Source organism: Lagopus leucura, unplaced genomic scaffold (genome assembly GCF_019238085.1).
Source record: "Lagopus leucura isolate 7727_CA_CO unplaced genomic scaffold, USGS_WTPT01 Super-Scaffold_1, whole genome shotgun sequence".
Classification (NCBI taxonomy): domain Eukaryota; kingdom Metazoa; phylum Chordata; class Aves; order Galliformes; family Phasianidae; genus Lagopus; species Lagopus leucura.
Genome location: NW_024962250.1, coordinates 1470877 through 1492378, shown reverse-complemented (window position 1 = coordinate 1492378; position 21502 = coordinate 1470877). Strand labels below are relative to the sequence as shown.

The 21502-nt window shown below is 39.3% G+C and overlaps 1 protein-coding gene across 1 annotated transcript; it reads left to right on the top strand.

Annotated features, from left to right (window-relative positions):
* Positions 1 to 240: 240 nt before the first annotated feature.
* FBXO3 (F-box protein 3) lies at positions 241 to 20041 on the top strand (the record flags this gene model as incomplete). Its single annotated transcript, XM_042862291.1, has 11 exons — positions 241 to 539; positions 3892 to 3981; positions 6235 to 6398; positions 7722 to 7836; positions 11777 to 11981; positions 13229 to 13274; positions 15518 to 15602; positions 16467 to 16589; positions 17034 to 17149; positions 17542 to 17732; positions 18966 to 20041. Coding segments are annotated over 11 exons (1560 nt in total), but the record flags the coding sequence as incomplete, so codon positions are not given.
* Between the last annotated feature and the right edge of the window lie 1461 nt (positions 20042 to 21502).

The window sequence follows — 21502 nt, the reverse complement described above, 5'->3', positions numbered from 1 at the left end:
ATGATTCAAAGATATTCTGTGTTGTAATCTATATAAAATGGTCTCACTTAAGAACAGAGTTTATGAATATCACTATAATGGATGCAGGGGGCACAAAATTCCCGTGTTGCAATTCACTGCTCCCTTTCTTGTGTATCATTCAAAGGTGTTCGGACTGCATTCCAAACAGAATCACTGAAGTGACCCCAAGCCCTTTTAACACGGACCACAGCGAAGCCAGAATAATAGTATGTATAAATAATAACGATATTAAAATTCCCGCCCTTCTGGAGCACGGGGCAGCGGCGAGGCGTCGCCAGGACAGGCGGCAGAGCCACCAGCGGGACGCAAAGCGGCGGAACGGACGGCAGGGGGCGCTGCCAACAGCCCCCGCCGACAACGGAGCGGCGCGAGGGGCGGCCCCGGCGGCGAGGCGGTGGGACGTCTCTCAAGATGGCGGCGCCCCTGGACATGGAGCCGCCGGCTCTCAGCCTGGAGCTGCTGCCCACCGATCCGCTGCTGCTCATCCTCAGCTTCCTCGACTACCGGGATCTGATGAGGTGAAGGCCTGGCCCGGGGCGCCGCGGGAGCCTCCGGGCCGCGCTGCCGGGGGGAAGGAAGGAAGGACGGCCGGCCGGCCGAGCCCGGCCTCGGCGGGAGGCGGGGGAGGTGCGGGAGGCGTTCCCCCACGCAGCGCCGGGCCGCGGCTCGGCAGAGCGCCGGCGGAGTCCGCTCCCTTCCGCGGCCTCGGCGCCCCCGGGCCGTGCTGCAGGGGCGCAAGGCGGCCGCTGTGTCGGCCGTGTCGGGGAGAGAGAAGTGGCCGGCTGGGAGCCGCGGGGAGCGGGGCGGGCCGCCTGCCTCGGCCGGGGCTGCCGGTGGCCGCCGGTGGCCGCCGGTGCACAACTTTTGGTTGTGCTAGCAAACAGGGTCAGGAAAAGAGTGCTGGTGGGGGATGTGACGGACGGGGAGGAGAAGCAGCGAGCGGGGCACGGCGTTCGAAAGCGTATGTCGCTGTGCGAGGGAGAGGATTGGCTTCTTCTCGGGAGGGCAGGCGTCCTGAAGCACTGCGCTCTTAGAACAGCGGTGGCGTTTGGTTAAGCGAAACGGAACGTTCACCGTTTACCCCCATTACCTGTTGTTTTTATTTGTATTTAAATCACCGTGTGGAGGTGAACCAATAGCTGAGTTAACGGAATGAGTAATTCTCTGAAACTCTGATGTGTGGGCAAACAAAGGGCGGTTCTGTTGCCAGCAGTACGGGCGGCTATTGAATGGGCTGTTGTTTGGGGCTGGGGGAAACCAGATGCAGTCAAACAGGAGGACCTCTCTATCAGCAGAACGTGAACCAGAGCTGCGAGCTGCTCCGTGTGGACTGGATGTCAGAGCTGCAGGTCAAACGGCGGAGATGAGAATATGTTTTTAGCTGAAACCTTCTCAATGAAGTGCAAGCAGTGGCAGTGATTGAAATCGGTGTTGCATTAGCGAGAAGAATGCGTGTGAATCAAATAGGATGTCATCAGTTGTTTTTCTTCTCGAAAATGTTAGTGAGGAAAGCCGAAGGCATCTGGGAGACTTATGTTAACTAGGCAGCAGAAATGAGATGAAGTATAATGGGAGCAAAAAACAGTGCAGTAATTGGGTAAATTCAGTGGAGATGACTTAGTAGTTGATGACAATATAGTGAAGGCAGGCTTAATGCCTATTTTTGCTAAATATTTGATGAACTCTTATTTGATCAACTGTGTGATTCTGTGATGAAATGAGATGAGTGTGGTTAGCTTTCTCATTGGTAAGGTCAGTAATGGTAGTTTTGCTCAGCTTTCCGCTCATGGTACTCGCGGTGTTAATTGAGGACATCTCTGGCTTGCCTGTCTTTGTTTTAGTGGCATGTATGCATACACTATCACAGACATTCCCATTTCCCCTGTATTCCACAGGTTGGTCAGCCTGGTAGTCTTTAAATAATGAAAAATCCCAACACTTATGTAATTAATGAGAATGGCTTTAATTGAATCTTTGACTGTGTTTGAAGCCACATGTTACACTGTTACCACAGTGACTTCTTTCTTCCAAGCAATTATAAGCTTGGTTGGTAATTATGGTTGGAAAGATCACTGAGATAATCTAGTCCTGCTGTCAGCCCATCGCTGCCATTAAACCATGTCCGTCAGTGATCTGTGCTGTTCTTGGAAAGCTCCAGAGGTGGTGACTCCACCACCTCCCTGGGCAGCCTATTCCAATAACACCAAGAACAGATTTCGGCTAGGAATTTAACTTCAGGATGTTTTTATTTACAAATAAACTTCCAGAATGTCACAAATGAAGTTCTCCTATCGCCGAATATCAAGGTCTTGTTATTCATGAGCAGCCACGAATCAACACTGTGTATCTAGTGGGCTTCTGGGATTACTATTAAATTCTATGTGCAAGCCGTTAATAGGTGTTAAGTAGTTTATTGTTTAAAAGCAAAGCCGTTAAAGCTTGCAAGTGCTGTAAAGACTGGTGAAGTAACACAGCAGTGGTACAAGGGGTGTGTGTTCTGGTCAAGCTGACCAGTCAGATCAGTGAGCTCTAATTCTGAGGAACAAAAAAGTGCAAGACCGTGCCAGTGAAAGGTGATGAATAAAAAGATCCAAGGACTACAGCAGTCAGTTTGATGTGTCTCATTGGTAGAACTCACTACCTAATAGAAGTGAATGTATTTCTGACGCTGAAGGTAATTGCAGGGCATACAGGAGAATCACTTTAGTTTGTTGAAATACTGATACTGTTCTGCTTTGAACAGCTTATTGTGGACACTGGGGAAAAAAATTAAGAAGATTAAATTGAGCAGACAGACACAAATAATTCTGCGGTCTCAGTGTGAGATAGAGTGCAGCTGATTTAGCTTATCAAAGACAGGATTTGGAGGCATTGTTATTCCAGTGTGTAACTGTGTCCGTTTGCACGGTTAGTCCTTATAAATTGCCAATTTCTGAGCTACACGGAGAAGGAAATCAATGAAAATGACCAAAAGTTGAAGTTCAGTAATTTCATTTTGAGTATTTAAGTGTTAATCTCAGCTGTTAAAGCATGCACACTGAGTGTTAGCACAAGGTATCAGAGTGGTGATGCTACATCTGTACTGGTGGTTTCTTCCTGCAAGTTTCTTCAAAGCATAACTGACAATTCTGCTCAAACACAGGAGAGGAAGGTGAAGGTTTATTGTGAGGTGTTTGGGTTAGAGTAAATGAAACAATTGTTTCTTTAAAATTCTATGGCTCTATGATTCTATGACTATATTTCCAAATGCAAGATGTGATTTTTTTAATTTCCTGAAGCAGCAATGTTACCTGTAATGCAATGGCAAGAGCTTACCTATGCTCTCATAAGAGTGAGCTTGCACTACTTACTTCCAAGTCTACCGTCCTTTGTATTTTTTCCTGTTTTATTCTTTTTTCCCATCATAAGTTATTTAAGTAAAATGGAAAATAACTTCCTAGCACTGAAACTTTATAGTTCTGTATCTTACTGATTGAGCTTTCAATATGACAGTATGGCAATGGTGGGGAAAAAAGATAAGGTAGAGATGGGCAATTCAGGTAATGAAGCAAACATAATAAGTAGCCTGCACTACAGGAATACTTGCTTCTGGTGGACTGTAATCATACCTGAATCTTTCAGATTATGTTTGTGATGGAAAAGACCTACAGGCTGACCTGCTTTACAAAATTAATTAATTACTGACAGTTGTCAAAGCTGTAATGGAAACTGTTAACCATTATAAGAACAACTCTAAAAATGGTAGCTAATGAACTTTCAAGCTTTCTTATTTATTTAATGGGAAAGCAAGTTACAGTTTATTGGTGAGTATTTATCCCTGTTTAGTTCACTGCTTTCCTGCAATCAAATGTAATGATTTTGTATTTATAGCTGCTGCTATTTGAGTCGGAGATTAAATCAGCTATCAAGCCATGATCCATTGTGGAAAAGACACTGCAAGAAATACTGGCTTATTTCAGAGTAAGTGTGGTTGTCTGAAGCCTTCTTTCTGCTAACAAAAAAAAAAAAAAAAAATAGTCTTGTATGCTATTGTGCACATGACTTCTTGTAACACTTAGATTGGTGTTCACCATTTGCTGACTTCACTTTGATGAAAGCTTAGAGGTATCAAAAATGTTCATTTTCTATGAAAGTTTCATGAATGTAAAAGGGTTAACAAAGTTTGTATGGATAGATAGAAGTACCCTGTTCATGCCAAAGCTGGCAGAGAAGCTTCAGCTTGACTCTCAGACACCAAATACTCTGTGGTAATATTCTGAGTACTGTAATTGTGGGGGTACACCTCGATTGCTGCATCAGTGACTGCTGTGACTGGAACTACAGAGTAGCTGAGGTTGGAAGAGGTCTTTTTGAGATCATTTAGTCCAGCTCCCCTGCTCAAAAAGGGTCACCTATGACTACTTGCTCAGGACCCTGTCCAATAAATCTCAATGTTTTCTGAAAATGGAAACTCTGTAACCACTCTTAGCAACCTGTTCCTGTGTTTGACCACCCTCACATTAAAAGAGTATGTATTTCTTTGTGTTCAGTTTGAGTTTTCGGTGATTGCTTATCCTGCTGTCAGTTCGCAGTGTGGAGAGGAGTCTGACTCCATCTTTACTCCTTTCCATTAGGGTAGATGCCCCTGAGCCTTCCTTTCTCCATTCAGAAGAGTTCCAGCTCTCTTAAACTCTGCTTATGTGAAAGATACTCCAGTCCCATAATCATCTTTGAGGCCTTGTCTAGTACATCCATATCTCTCTTGTTTTATGGAGCCCAAACTGGACAAAGTGCTCCAGATACAACCTCACGTGGGCTGTGTAGAAAGGAACAGTGTTCTTGGCCAGTGTTTTTCCTGTTGCACCTGGGGTTCTGTTGGGCTTTTTTGCTGCAAGGGCACATTGATGGCTCTTGGTCAGCTTGGTATCCATCAAGGCTCCCTTCTTGGCAAAGCCACTTGCCAGCCTCTTGATCCCCAGCACGTACTGGTGTGTGGGGTTATTCTTCCCCAGATGGAGGACATCAATGTGTGTAAACATATGATAAATATTCTAATTATATACAGCTTATGAAGCTATAATGCAGGTTGTAAAAGTTTTGCATTGAGATTCTCTGTGTAAAAATCTTAAGGGGAAGGAAGCAAGTGGGAAGTTCAGACTGAATACCTGATGCTTGAGAAGAGGGGCATGATGAACTTACATGGGAAAGGTAAGGGAGTCAGGGCTCTGCTAAGAACAGACTGTAGGGTGACTTTCTGACATGATGGTCTCCCTTCACCCAGAAAGGGTAAGTAACCAAGACTGAAGGAAATCTCTACTAATGACATTGGTGGGTGAATATGAGCTTAAACTTCTCTCATCTGCTGAGTCGTGAGTCATGCTAGGTTTTTCCTCTTTACTCTCCATTTTATTGTTAGTTTTTCTAATTTTCCAGATTAAATATAATCTTTTTCTTCTCCCTTTCCTCCCCCCTCCCTCAAGAAATCTTCCTCAAGAAATAAGGCTCTTCTGTCCTTACAAGAGCTAAAAAAATATTAAAGCTGATATGAAGGCACCTCAATTGCTAAATTATTATGCAGGTGTATGGGGCTGTATTAAAACTTTTAGATTCAGCATGCTAATTGAACCTCAGGAGTTGGAATATATCCTTACGCAACAGTGGAAGAGCTGCTACACTTTTGGAGGCAAGCAGCCTTTGTCAGATGTCAGTCAGCATTTTTATGCAGCCAGTATTTGAATAATCTGCTGTTGTGCCCGTGAGCAGAATTGAATATGCAGTAGTTCTTTCAGAAATTGGCTTTCTGGATCAGCATACAGCATTCTTATGTAACTATCAGGTTTGCTCTTTAATCCTTTTTATCAGGTAAATAGAGGAGTTCATGACTCCTTTATTTGACTACTGCAGTAGATAAAAAAATAAGACTCTTAAAGGCCTGCAAAGTGATTTAGCTATTTAACAGTTCTAAGACTTAATGCTAGACAGTATTCTTCCTTTAAAGAAATTGTGTATCCCTACTTTCCCCTGGTACTAAGTACCAAACATGTATCCTAAATCTGTTCCAAGTTGCTGTTTAATCGATGTCAAAATTAACTAGACTGGTGTAGCTTCCTGTGACTGAGATGTGTTCCAGGCTTAATATTATGCGTATGGTTTCATGACAAAAATTAGCTTCTTGGTTTTAGAAGTCAAAGTATTTAGGCTGACGTTCAAAATTCTTTCTTCATCTCTACTTAGTGAGGAAAAAAGTCGACGAAATCAGAGCTGGAAAGCTATCTTCATCAGTACCTACTCCGATCTAGGAAGATACATCCAGTATTATGCTACACTGAAAAAAGCCTGGGATGACCTAGAGAAATACCTGGGACAGCGGTGTCCTCGGATGATTGGTTCTTTGAAAGGTACAGTGTGATACCTGCTTGCTTTAGTAGATGGATGCTACTTTTATTATCGCTTTTATTATTTAGTTTTATACTGCTTTCATCTTAGACTTGTGCATCAGTTCCTGGAGCCCTGGAAGTGAAAGAGATGTGCTCTCCCTTCCAGTAAATAAGTGTATCAGACCACATGTATAGTCCTTGCCAAGTTGCTAGTAATCCATAGGCAGTCTTGAAGTGAAAAATCTTACCATTGTTTTACTTTCAGAAGCTTCTTTTGTCTACAAAACATGAATGGAATTGTTCAATTTCTTTTGAATAGTGATAGGAAGTTTTAGCAGGAGACTTGCAAGACTTAGACCTTTATGGTACCATAGTATGCACTTCGTTTCACTGAACTTTTGACTGATGCCTTGCTGTAACTGAGCATACAAATTCCTCTCTGGAGTGTGCGTGGGGGTATAAGAATAGTTATTCCCTATGCCCTTCTGTTGGTAACCGAATATAAAAATTCCCCAATTTCACGTTTGATGCTCCAGATACAACATGAAAGGTGTCTGTAGCCAAGGGTTGTTTTTTTTTTTTTGTTAATGGTTGGATTGAAAACTGAGAGAAGCAACCCTTCAAATAATATTTCCTGACTGTCAGCTAAGAACAATATTGTGGGGGAGAGGTTATTTTCACTTCATAAATACTTTATGTGTAGAGCATGCCTGTTGAGATTACATTGGGTGAAGGTTGGTGCTGTGTTATGTAATCAGTTAATGTAATCAGCCTCTTTCCAAATGTACGTAGTATTAGTTCTATGCCTTCTGGCATACAGTGGTTACTAAATGTTGTTTATTTGATCAAGACACTTAGAAATTTCATACTTTGTATTTAAAATACTTGATTTTCAGTGATTCTGGCTACTTGCTTGGAACCATGCTTTTACACAACTGTGTCCCTAATTTTCCTTGCTTGTATGTCTGCCAGTTCACTTTCTCTGGATTACAAGTTTCCAAGTAATTTGAAATCTATATTCCTGTATTTTCTTTTGTAATAACATAAAAGAAGATATAATGCTGGGGCATCATTAAATTCTCTTTGCAATTGAAAGCATGCTGTTATGTCTAGAATGTGGTTAATTTCTCTTTGTGCTAGCCATGCTGCTCTGATGAAATTATGTGAAATGAAATTTTAAAGAAAGGTCTTAATGCAAATCCTAGTATTCACATGTGTCAGGAACAGCACACAAGCATTGTGGGTGGAGTAGGGAAACAGCATTAAATTTGAGAGTTGGGAGCAGTACTTGTTTATTCCCCCTCTGACACTGCCTTATAATACTATGTTTCTTTTTGTACACAGAGAGTGTGCAGGAAGAGGATCTAGATGCTGTGGAAGCACAGATTGGCTGCAAACTCCCTGATGACTATCGATGTTCATTCCGTATTCATAATGGACAGAAGCTGGTTGTTCCTGGGTAAGCTACAGCAACTACTTACCAAGTTGTTAATTGTCTGTATTCTTAAAAAGTTCAAATGTCTGCTGACCAGGACAGATGAAACATTGAATGTATTGTAACTGAGGGACCACTTGTACTGACACTGATTATAGAGTTGGTTATGTTCTAATCTCAGAAGTAACTGAAAATGTAGTGTAGATTTCTAATTGCTCTAATTGTTCTTGAGTGCCTTTATTTTTTTTGTAACAACTGAAACTTCAGAATGTTGACATACCACTGCATGGTGCTTTCCCGAAGTTTTGCTTTGTGTTATGTAAGCTATGTAACTAGACTCAGACTGCAGTCTTTGTGATTTGGAAACTTTTGTTCTTTAAAAATGGTGAATAACTTCCAAACCAGGTAGTCGTTCTCAGTAGAATCTAAGTGTCAATTTTTGCAAATTAAATTTTCTGACTAGAAGATTTTGTGATGCTATATCAGCAATTAAAAACTCCTTTGACATCAAGGTTAGCATGCAGGTGAGTGCACGTGGATTTGTATCTTCCAATTATGAAAAGATTTAGCAGGTCAGCACTTGATGCGCAAACACAAGTGTTAGCAAAAGATAAAAAGCAGGCAAATCACTGCAGTGTCTCTCCTGAGCAGTGCTTTCGTGTTGCCCTGCCAAAGCCTTCACTGATAAAGCAGACACAACTTTGTCTAATTCGGGTGTTGTAAGTGCAGTAGGTATATGGGAAATGGTTTTATGCAAGCATAAGGATGATTTCTAGTTTTGTTTCCTTCCCTAGGAAATACTTGGTGCTTTTTTCTTTTTTTTCAGAGGAGAGGTAGTGTCCTACCTAGTTCTGCAAATTTTATGAGATAGCTCTTTCCATTTTGAAAGTGCATCCTTCTGTTACCTGATAGAGTAAAAAGTGGTAGTAACTGCACATACATTACTGTTGGTCAATGGATGACTAAAAATTTTTATGAATGCAAATGTGGCTCACCATGCTTGCTATGTTTGATCATTTGGAAGTGATCGGAATAAAGCTCTGCAGCTTGTGTGTGTTCTCTTCTTTCTACTGCTCTTTTACTTCCACTATACCCTGCCTTGATGAGCAGTGTGCTTGTGGAGGGGCAGCAAGGGACACATGCATTTGGGCATGACCTTCAGTTCAGGTAACTGCCAGTGGGCTGTGATCTATGGCTGTGCCCTCAAAGGGAGGGAACAGGCCTAAACATTTATTGACAAACCCCATTGGTGGACCAATTATTTCTGCCACTGGGACCTTGGAATAAGAAATGGTGTCATACTGCAAGTAGAAGATATAGTGTTACTTTGGGGCAGGCTTGCTCGCTGACCCCACAATTCATGCTCCATAGTGGGCCATGAATATCAGCAAGATCATGTGTAGGGGGTGGAAGTTGATGAGTTTGTGGGATTGGTGTGCTAAACCAAAAATGGATGACATTGGGTCTAGATGTGGGTGCCAGTCACTGGTAAGTGCTGTGGGAGTCTTTGTCCGGATTTTAAAGACGCTACATATGGAAAGATGAGAGGAATGGAACCCGTTGCCCAAGGTAGGAGCAACTTAGATCATACAGACATGTGGCAGCTTGTGCCTTGAGTCACTGCTTTCATAATGCCAGCAAAAGCTTAGTGTGTGCAAAAGTTTGCGTCTGAGAACATTAGTGAAAGGCAAATTAGAAGGGAGTATGGGTGGGGAGGTGTAGATTACAAGTTTGTTTACTTGGATGAAGAAGAGAAGGTTGTGGTTCTTTGGAGAACAGGAGAAAAATAATGTTGTTTATAAAGTCAAAGCTTTTAGACGCTTATCTTCTAGTGCTGTGATCTTGACAGTTTCTAGTTCAGTCCACATTAACCTATTAAATGACATTATTGAAAGACTATTGGAGGACTAATTAGTCATAGTCTTAGGAATATTTTCTTAACGGCTATATCAAGAGTACTCAGTTGTTAACAGTGGCCCGGTCTAGTTTGATCAGATAGATAGACCTTGGAGTTCTAGTGATTAGGTAACAGCTACCTCTAAAAAGAAGTGAAATGTGCAGTGTGGATTTTGGAGTGGATGCTGGTTGTTTTGTTTGTTCCCTGTTCTAGGAGTTTTCTTGTGCAAATTGCCTTGTGATTCCTGTGTGATCATTGACACTGCATTAGAATTTAAGCGCTTTCTTGTTAATTTGATCAACTCCTTGCACTAATCAACTTTGGGCAAAATATCTCCTGTTTCAGAGCTTTGGGAGAATGTCAGCCACGTTCTGCCAAACAGGGGAAAAAAAAATAAAAACAATATGAGAAAGCTGTTGTTGCAAATCTGTCATATTCTTACAAATGCAGTAACTGTAACTGTTACTTCAGGCCTTTTTCCAAATTGATGATGTATAGTACATTGATGTGTCAACTTTTAATGTGTCCTGCTGTTTCATAAAAGGAGTATCTCATGTTTTTTTGATGCTGTCCTTCCAAATGTCCCTGAGTCCCACATCAGTTACATAAAGACATGTTTATATGCAATGCATTTGTTACTCTAACCGCTGCTTTCATTAATCTCTTGCTGTTAGCCTGTTTGAAATAATGTATTGAATTCTTGTATTTTGCTGAGTTTTAAAATACTTGGTTCATGCTTAACATATGTATTTGTTGAGATGTTATTAGAAATTTCAATGTTGACTTGCTTGGATATTTCCTCTAGAGAGCCTGAATTTTTAAAATAATAAAAATAAAATCTAGATAATGTGACTTCTCAAATACAGAAGCCAAAATGTTAGTCAGAAGTACCAAAAGTAAAGTGTTCATACAGAACTCCTGTCCACTTATTTTAAGTCCTATTTAAAATTGTTCACTTTTGATTTTTACCCTGCAAAGTTTTCTCTGAAGCATGTGACCTTGCTAACACCCAGGCTAAGCCTGAAGCCTACCAACTCTTTCCTGTCATACACAAAAACTCATCTGCAGTGTATTTTTCTTTGGCTTTGATAACTGTAGTTGTCTCTTCTTGCTAGGCACACTGCTGAAGTGTGTGCTCTTGTAGGTAATTACTTTAATCGCTTTATCCCTCTTTATCATTTCGCCATTATTTGCACATCTTTGAGATTGAATGTATGTTGGTTTTTTTTTTTATTTTCACCATGGCTTTCATTCATATCAATGTTACCTTTAGATTCTGATGCTCACCCTCATTTTAAATCTGTTATTTGTACTAATCTGAAAGCACCTTTTTTTTTTCCTCAACTGTCTGTATTCATTTTCTATCTCAGGAGACTCCTTTTGTGGGCTTCACAGTCATATTCATATTGTCAGAAAAAAAACAACAGAATCCCATCTTTTGTAGTGTGCTTACAAAAAACTAGAGGAAAAATTGGATGCATAATGATCTTGTCATGCAATGCTTTCTCATTCTTTCCTTGTGTGACTTTGTGTCTGTCTGCCTTAGTTTTTATACAGAGATTTTAGTCTCTGTGACTCCATAGTTGTTTTCCTTCTTTACTTATCAACCTTTTCTCCAAAGCGTAGAACACCCAGCTCATAGTTTTGATCAATGTCTGTTACTATAGCAGCTTGTTATTCTAATTGAAAAATCACAGATGTTTGGTAGTATTGGAATTAACTTGCATAAAACGTGAGATATCTTCAGCTATTATTATATTAAGCTAATAGGAAATTGTGCCAGCTGTGAATAGGTAGCCTACAGCTTATTTGAAGTAATTGCAGACAGAATGGGAATCTTGAGCAGTTTAAATGATTCTCTAAGGGACACAAAATGTACGAGAAAGTGTGAAAGCAACCAAGCCTCCCTCTGTGTTTTACTGAGAACTAAGACTTGTCTCTGCTTCTGACTGTTATTGTTGGATTTAATATAGCTCTAATATAGCATTGTTAGATTGAAAGCTTTCTTTACATTTTGAGTGAGATCTTCTGTTTATTCTGCTTCTATATCTGATTTTGTCTCTTAAGGTTGATGGGAAGTATGGCACTGTCGAACCACTACCGCTCCGAAGACTTGCTGGATATTGACACGGCCGCTGGAGGCTTTCAACAGAGATTAGGTCTGAAACAATGCCTCCCCCTGACCTTCTGCATTCACACTGGCCTGAGTCAGTACATGGCCCTGGAGAGCGTGGAAGGACGGAATAAATACGAGATCTTCTATCAGTGTCCAGTAAGAAGGATATGGTTATACTTGTGAATGTAGATCTGTAACAGTTGATGGTAGCTGTTTGTTTAGTTTTTCTGCTATGGAAAATAAGAATCTCTTCTCTCAGATGTGATAAATGTAGACTTGCTGTAATAAACCTCTGGGTTTTAAGGAAGACTTACTTTCCAATGAGAGAACAAATTGGTCATGAAGAAATCCTTTATAGACTTAGATTATTTGAGTTTTTTTTTTCTAATTCTCATAGCTGTAAAATTTTAAGATAGGCGTCATCGTTGCTATTGAAGCTTAAAAATGTTATACCTAAAAATACTTCACGTATCCCCCTCCTTAGTCACCCCCACCACAACAGTAGGATGAGTGGGGAAAAAAAAAAATCTTTCTGCTGTGGAATTCCTGGCTGTATGTTTTCAGAGCATGTAGCAATGAGATCTGTAGGGAATGCTTTGAAATGCATTACTTGAAGGATGTTAAGATCCCCATTTGTGTTATATTAAGTATTCAAACCTTTTGAATAAAGCATTGGAACCTGAAACATTACTTACATGCTTATGTTTGGGGTCATCTATGAATAGCCCTGCTTTTATCAGGTAGGACAATGATAGTAAAGGAGCTGAGATTGTTTAGTCTGGAGAAAAGAAGGCTCTGAAGTTTTTATCAGTGTTTAGAAATACTTGAAGGCCATAAAGAAGTCAGAGCTTCCCAGGGAAACCAATGATGGAGAAGAGGCAATGGGCACAAATCAGAACACAGCGAACCTGATCTGAACGTAGGCAGAAAAAACTCTTAACTGTGAGTGTAGTTGAGCACTGGAGCAGATTACTCAGAGGTTTTGTAGTCTTTGTTCTTGGAGACGGTCAGAACCCAAATGGACATGATTCTGGGTAACCTGCTCTAGCTCTATTCCCTAGCACAAGGGAATTGGGGTGATAATCTCCAGAGATCTCTTCCAACTTCAACTTCACTGTGCTTTTGTTCTCTCTCTTCAGTGATGCCTTGAATCAGATGAGCCTTAGTGGAATATCAAAACTATACATGTAATTATCAGCTGAGCATTCTCAGGGACAGGCATGTGTGTTTTTTATTACATATTTGAAAATATGACTGGGATAGGATGATGAATTAAGAAGCAAGATTATTGGTCTAGTGGATATAGGAAGGAGTTCTCTATGTTACATTTCAGATCTTAAATTTTAAACTTGGAAGTCTAATGCTTTCCTTCTAATACATCTATAACCTCCTTTCTGTTTCAGGACCAAATGGCTCGCAATCCATCTGCTATTGATATGTTCATTACAGGTAATACTTCAGAATAAAATATTCTTCAAAATGTTTTAATTGCACTGTTTAGGAAATAGATGTCAGTTTTTGTCAGATGAAATCAAACTGTGCAGAGCAGTTGACTTGAACAAAGCAAGTGTTGTAAATCTTGTCTGGTACTTTTAAGACTAACCTGTTTTAAAGCGTCAGTGGTTACTTGAAATGATTTTCCTATTAAAGTTTGTCTTTCCTGGTGCCTTGTATACCAATTTTACAGTGTATTAACCTGTCTAACAAGATGAGCAAAGGCTGTAAATTAGCCACCATGGGTGTAATGTAAGTGGTTAGTAAATATAACATCCAAGTGGACACAAAGTGTTTTTTTTTTCCCCAATATTCTTACAGCAGTGTTAAAAGTTCATAATATTTTGTGTCCTGTAGTGAAATCTAATTTACTATAACTGTGGCTGCAGAGAAAAGACTTTCTGAATTTTGATTCTGTCGATTTCCTTTGTTGAAAAGAGAAGGGAAGAAAGGTGAAAACTGTCATTTGGTTATGTGGTACTCTATTGTGATCATCTGTCTGACATGTGCATTGACTGAAATGCTGTTCTCATGGTTTGTTTGTTTGTTTTTTTTTAATTCATTGAAGTCTGGTTATTGTGGCTATGTATAAATTAATTTCACTCAATGGGAAAGCAGGTGTGTTTTGAGTAGTTCCAGTATTAATCTTAAAGTTTAGCCTCATGTGTTTCTTAGGGTATATGCATGAATATTAATAGGGAGAAATCATTTTACGCCATTGCTGGTTTGGGTTGAAGGTGGTTAAATTCTTTACCACTCTAATTATAGGAGTCCTTTCTATGTACTGATTAATAGTATGAACTAATTCCAGTGTGACAGAAACAATCTGAAATCTGTTCTACAAAAATCATTCAGTAAAATGCACTGTGAGCCCTAGAATTATAGAGGAAAAATGCACCAAAAGCTCAAGAGTAATAGTTTGGTTACTTGCTTTTCTCTGCATGGGGATGATTTAATACTTTAAAGCTGCTCTACAGTGCATTTGTATTGTTTCTTGAGCTTGCTGCTTTTATGGAGTTGAGTCAATGATGAGGTGATCTGACATCATTTAAATGTACTGATTGCACTTGCCTGAAAGGATTCATCTTGGCATATTGCAGGGTGGAGGGGAAGCTTATACAGCAGTCATCCAGATTTTCTTGAACATTGCAGAGTAAATTGGTCTATTTTCTCTGTTCAGAGTTACTTTATAAACAGTTTGCATTTTATGGATTAGTGGTAGAAAGGAGAATAATAAACGTAGATTCCATAAGTTCAAAGGACAGTACATGTAGCTCTCACTAAAAAGTAGTGGTAAGTACGTGTAATCTAAGAGAAGAGATCAGTAGTCGATAACAGCTCAGTGAAGATTTGGATAACAACTTCTTAGTATTTCAGTTACTTTAAATATGGCTTTGTGTGAGTAAAATTGACAAATAATTGAAGAACTCTGTGTACTTTTCTGCTGAACTCTTCATCACAATGCTTAGAAAATTTATGGCTATAATTAAAGCCAGTATCTTTTGTATGAAACTCGTTTCTTTAGAAGTTAAATTTGCCAGCTTGACTGCCCACTTAGAAATCAAGCTGTTCCTTAATAATGGCTGTAGATGTGTGAAAACCTTTTCTCAAGCAATGGCTGTATGTTAAGGAAAATCCCAACTTGTTTTGAGTGCTCTTACGGGCTTGTGATAGGAGTGCTGAGTATATCTATGCCTCATCCCTGTTTTAAAGAAAGGGAAATTCTGCAACTTTTTAACAGATCTCTTAGAATCAGTTTGGAAACTTGCCTATCAAAGCTATGTTCATAAATCCACCAGCAGCCTTGCGTGCCTCTTGTAGGTGAACTAGCTGGAAAGAGCTATACAAGTAGGATGCACCACTAAATTAGTGTTCTTTTGAAATTATAGGAGAAGTCACAATAAGGACAACATGATGAGAGACACCGGCATTTGAAAACTGATGATATTGCAAAACACTTAGCTAAGATTTTCTTCAATTGCTGTGGCATTTCTGGAGTATGTACTCTTAGTTCTAGGTTGGTTGCTCCAAATGAGCCTAATTGGTTGAAAGGACTGGAATATTGGTTAACTCATCTAAGAAAGTCTGAGAATTTATTGTGAAATATTAAAAATTAAGCTTTTGCCTTACACTGTTTACAGATATGTTCTTAGTGGTAAACTTGCCTATCCCTACAAACACTTCTCTTTGATATCTAGGAACATCTTACTTGGAATGGTTTACATCCTATGTCAACAAAGTGGTAACTGGTGGTTACCCTATCATCAGAGACCAGATCTTCAGGTAATGTGACCGAGACTAAAAGCCTCACTGCAGTATGTTGATGTTTCTTTTAGAACGTAGACCTCTTTCTAAGTAGTTACGGGTATCGGATATAAAAGCTAATAGTGGGGGAGGAAGGAGTGCATGAAATATTGCAGATACAGCTTTGAAAGAGAATGCTTAAATACATTTTTTTCTACCAGAAACTTGAGTTTGTAATTTATATAAACAGGACTGGGATTTTGAAAAGAAGTTGTTCTGAAGCTTAGTTAACAACACCGTGTTACTTAGTGTTTACAATGCGTGTGCTACAGCTGCAGGGCAGTTTTGAGTTATTAAGACAGCAATTGTTCCAGTGAACTGATCTCTTAAAGTAACACTGCACTAAATAAGTAAATGAACAGGCCATGTTCTGGTGCTTAATAGTTATGTACTTACAATTTTTTCTAAGTTTAAGTAAGAGCCTTAGCTTTATCATACTGGGGTTCTGCAGAACCCGAGTGCTTGATCTGAAAATCAATTTACTTGTGGTAGAAAGGCAAATAGTAAACATAGACTTCCATAAGTTCAATATATATAAATATATAAGTAAATAACATAAGAGCACATCCTTAATAACAAGTGTCTTCATTGATTTCAGATGAAATTATATACTTAGCTTAGTGTAAGCATTAATGCAGTTAGAAAGAGGTATGTAGCTGTATGAGTTTGGGGAGTGTGTGTAATGAAGACACTGTACATCATTAACTTAACTAGCAGATGAAAAACTCAGAATTACTTTTAAATCTAGCACTGCAGTGTTCTTAGTAGTGACTAATCACATGTTTAGTTTTCTGCACTGAACGTGCACAGCTATTTGCAGATTTAACGTTTTCTTTTTTGTAGGTATGTGCATGATAAAGAATGTGTTGCTACCACAGGAGATATTACTGTTTCTGTATCCACATCTTTTCTACCTGAACTCAGTTCTGTACATCCACCGCATTATTTCTTCACTTACAGAATCAGGTAAGAATTATAACTGAACAACATAAAGCACCACAGGGAAGACCGTTGCGGAGTTCGCATCAACAATTTTGTAATACTCTGTATAAATTTGTGAAGTTACTGAAATTAATTGAATGTGTCTGAATGTGCACAGCATGCACTATTTAATTAAAAAACAACCATTTAAACGTTACCTGGTCAAGTACATAAGGCATCTGTCAAGTTGGTAATTAGTAAAATACAGTGATGTGTGAAGTAAAAAAGTTACAAGTAACTCAAAAAGGGAGCAATAATGATAGTGAGCAGAGACATACAGGTGGATACTGGCAACTGATTCAGTATACCTTACTGTAAGTTGTTGGGGTTTTTTTCCCAATCTGCTTTGAGAAATACCCCAAGATTGCCCAAGTCTTAAAATGTATGACAGTAGTTACATAATCATTAAATGTGCTGTTTGGCTTCTAGAATCGAAATGTCCAAAGATGCCCTTCCTGAGAAGGCTTGTCAGCTGGACAGTCGATACTGGAGAATAACAAATGCCAAAGGCGATGTAGAAGAAGTTCAAGGTCCTGGAGTAGTTGGTAAGCAAAAGATTACTTTTATAAACCTAATGGTGAATGTTTTGGTGTTTAATAGTGTTAGTTTCATGACGTGCATATCAGCCATTCTTTATGATGACATGGTAGTAGTTATGTGGTTTGTATCAACATGATTTCATTGCTTGAAAGGAAGAAATACGCATCCACCTGTTTCATCTTTTAAAGTTGTTTTGCAAGCATAGTTTTAACATCTTGATAGTCAATCTTTCTCCAAACAGTTCTTTTTAATGCTAATAGTTAGAGTATAATTTCTGCCTCTACTAGACTCTGAAGTGATCTTCCTGAATGTTACAGAGTGCCGCTGCTCCAGCAAAGTGCTAAAATGCAGTTATGCATCAGATCTTACTTACTGTGATCTAACATCTTGTCAACAGGGGAGTTTCCAATAATCAGCCCAGGGAGAGTCTATGAATATACCAGCTGTACTACTTTCTCCACAACGTCTGGATATATGGAGGGGTATTACACCTTCCACTGCCTCTACTACAAGGAAAAATTCTTTAATGTTACGATTCCCAGATTTCATATGGTGTGTCCAACATTCAAGGTGTCTACAGCACGAATGGTAAGCAAAAATGCAGCTGTGCTTATCTTGCATTTTCTTTCTCACCTCCTGTTCTCATTGAGTGTTCATCTTAATAGTACAGCATAACTATGTGTCTAAACTTCAATGATGACTTTTTTCAGTTTTAATACTTCCCCTGAAAATCAGCTCTCTTTGAGATCCATTTCACTTAAAACATAAAATCTGGAAGTATCACTCAGTCTGATACTTGGACAACTTCCCACTATGCAAACTTTTTTAAGCTTCTGGAATGTTTATTGATAAGAAAACACTTATGTTGCAAAATTCACTGAACGCTATTCAGATTGATAACACGTTTAAGCCTAAATCGGTCTGAAAACTGTAGTAGTCAGTTTGTACACTGGTAAAGCCATGTATCCTTGTTGCTTTGACATGTAGTGCTACCAATTTAAAATTTTTAAAGTGATCCTCCTGATATTCAGTTTTCACTTGAAGTGCATTTGACTTGCATTTGACTCTTAATGAGTTGGCAAATCAGAAAGATATTTAGCTTTCTGTTAATTATCGTCGTGGTTTGGAGATTGCGAGTTAACTTCAATTTTTCTGATTGCTTTGGAACATTTAGATGTGATGGCTTTATTAATTGTATGACTTGCATAGCTCTTTTCTAGTGACTAGTTCAGATAGAACTTAAAATCCTTGTGCAAGCGCTGAGTATTCCTTCTACTTTTGCCTTGGAAAAACAGGACCAAGTTTATTTGAAAAATTGTGTTACCAGTGGCTATAATAGAAATTGCCAGCAGAGGTCGTACTTACAGTGGAAGGTATTTCTAGATTACCTTTATGAGTGGAAGAGGTTACAATGTATCTGACTGTAAAAATCATTTGGTTTCATCTCTTTTGCTCTACCACTGCTTTTAAAGGTAGTAATGACCCTTTGCTTTTAAACTGCTTGTATCAAAATATGAGCCACCAAGGAAACCGGTACAACTAAGGTTCCAGATTGATTCTATGTAGCTGTACGTATGGAATAATTAAGGCTAATGGAAATTTATTGAGCTGAAGATCAAGTAGTTTGACAAAATGATGTCTAGTGTAAAGTAAGCTTTATAATTTTAAGGAACTGGGTTTTTTAAGACACGGGTACTGTATCTACCTCAGTTAACTGATGTGATAATATAGATTTCCGATTTTTCTGGACAAACATTTGTGCTTTCTTATGAGTTGCTGAAATACAAGATTTTAATTAAATATGAATGTGCCTTGTGTTAGGAAACAAATAATAACAAGTATGCAGTGGATGAAGACGAGGATTCCACAGACACTGATGAATATGAGGACCGCCGTAGAGTGATGGACATTCCTGCACCTTCTGGACGCTGCCCACATCATACCTGATGGGACTTTTTTCCAAAGCTGTTTTCAGAAGCTGAACTCTTTGGGGCTAGTGCATAAAAATATTTCTGACTATTGTAAATGAACTTTCTGTTGCCCATCAGGGCAACTAGCATGAATGTCGGTGCCAGCTCTAATATTCATCAGAGTATAACTTCTTTCTTTTTTGTTTCCTGGTTTGGAAGTGCTGGGGAAGGGGGGAAGGAGGGAAGTAGAGAAAGAGAAAGGTGTTTGGGTTTTGTTCACTTTTTTTCCTGGGTGCAAAACAGTGTGATAGTCTGAGATAATCATATGTTTTGATTTTAAACCATTGTGTGGGGATTTGTTTTTATACAAGCATTTGAAATTAGCAATAGACAAGGAGGCAAAAGAGGTGTATATTGTCCACGTGAGTTTCTACTGTTGGTAATTTCTGCTAGGAATGATGTTTGCAGGTTGGTTGATATATCCTGTTTGGATTAGATCAGGTGCTCTTATGCTCTTTTTATTAATGTAGAACCACCAGAAAATTCTGATTGTCAGATAAATTTGGAGTGGAACTGGCCTTATTTCTAGACAATCTGTCTTTCTGCTTAATTTTATGCTAAGTGACTCTGATTGAATAATGCCTTTTCAGAATGTAGTGCACACACATCATCTGCCACTTGGTAAAGAAATTTCTCAATGACTACGAAGTATGAATTTGTAAATATGGTTTGAGTTTTTCATTATATGATGTTTGCTGTTCAGACTTTGCCCTAGTTGACAATTTCTGTCAAAGTATCATGTTTCCCTAAATCCTCTGTGGATTTTTGCAACTATGCCTCCTGAATCCCCCCATCAAAAATAAAAAAAAAAAGAAAAAGAGCCTGACAGAACACCAGATGACTAGAATCTTTATATTTAAATAAGTATCTGTTTGCTTTATCACTTTTATTTTGTTTTCACTGTCATTAATAAACAAATTAACTGCCTTCTTTGCCCCGAAGTGCTATATGGGAATGCTTCTGAGAAGACTTGAACAAAACTGGTAACTAGTTTTGCTGTAGTCCGTTCATTTATTTTTTTTTTTATATCCAGAACTAGTAACTCTGATGAGTAATACCACTATATTGTTGTTACAACTAAATCTTTCAATTGCTGAATAGCTACAGCTGTTACAGAAAGTCTGAATGTTTGTTTGTTTGCTTCCTAGAAGTCATTGTCATAGTCACTGGGTTCTCAATGAGCTCATCTTTCTCTTGTGCCACACAGCATTTGGATAGATCTTCCACAGTGGGAGACAAATGAATACTGAATGTGACCTCTGCAACAGTTCTTCAGGTAAAACATCTAGAGGAGAAAAAAAGGAAAAAAAAAAAAAAAAAAATGTTGCCTCTCCCGTACTGAAGTCTGAACATCAGTGTGAATTACTAGACTAGGTAGAACATGTTTTTGCTTGGGAGCTCCTTCAGTATTAACTGTTAGAAGAAAATTATCGTGGCTTAATGTTGTTTCTTAACAGGAGGTTCATTGTCAGTTAAAAGGATCAGTGAATAAAGGTTGGGAAACCAATATTTAGCAGAACTAGAACTTATTCCAGTGCAATCTGTCTGATAGGTGTTTTAGCAACTGTTAACTGTCATGGTCAGGGCCATGCCATAGTCAGAAATAGGATCTGTGGGTTCTAGTAACATAGTATAAACCAAAAGTCATTACGTTCTGTAGAAATACTTCCAACAGATGTTATGGGAGGGTTCCTTTTCCTTTCAGTTGTTACAAAGGAAGTGTAATTTTTGCTTACTGTTGTGTAAGGCAGGATAGAGGGCAGCACAATCCTGCTGGCTTCTGAGCACTTGCAGCCCATGATCCCATTGCTGCTGGCAGTCTCAGGGCTCTTGTAACTGCAGGTATGAAGTACAGATCTAATGAGGTGGGAGAACAGCTTGTTGCTGTTATTGTACCAGCTGTGTTCCTAAGTGGTTATATAAAATGGCTTCAGGCAGTTATTTCAGCACAGCGACGTGTTGCCTGGACTTAGCAGATGCCGTGTTGCTGGAAGCATTGTAGCTCTTGGTCATGCACAGTCAAAACAGGGCATATGTCAGTAGTCTTGCACATCTCACCCGAACCTGAAACTTCTGCCAAGTTGTTATGAAAAGCAAAGCAGCTGAAACTGGAAGAAAACAAGGCGTTAGTCATGTGTGCATGCAGAAGTCTTCTCTGGGAAAGAGAGGAGTGATTGTTGAGATCCCACTGAGGAAGATGGCATTTCAGCAGTGCTCTGATGCAGCACTTCGGGTAGGTGTGTTGGTAAATGTTACAGGGCTTCCACTCGCTAACTGCTCAGTATAAACTGTACAGTGAGTATGTTGCACTGCCTGTCTCTTTGGTGGCCAGAGTTTAGATTAAGCCTCAAGCTCTTTCACCTGCTTCTGACCAGATCTGCAAAGTAT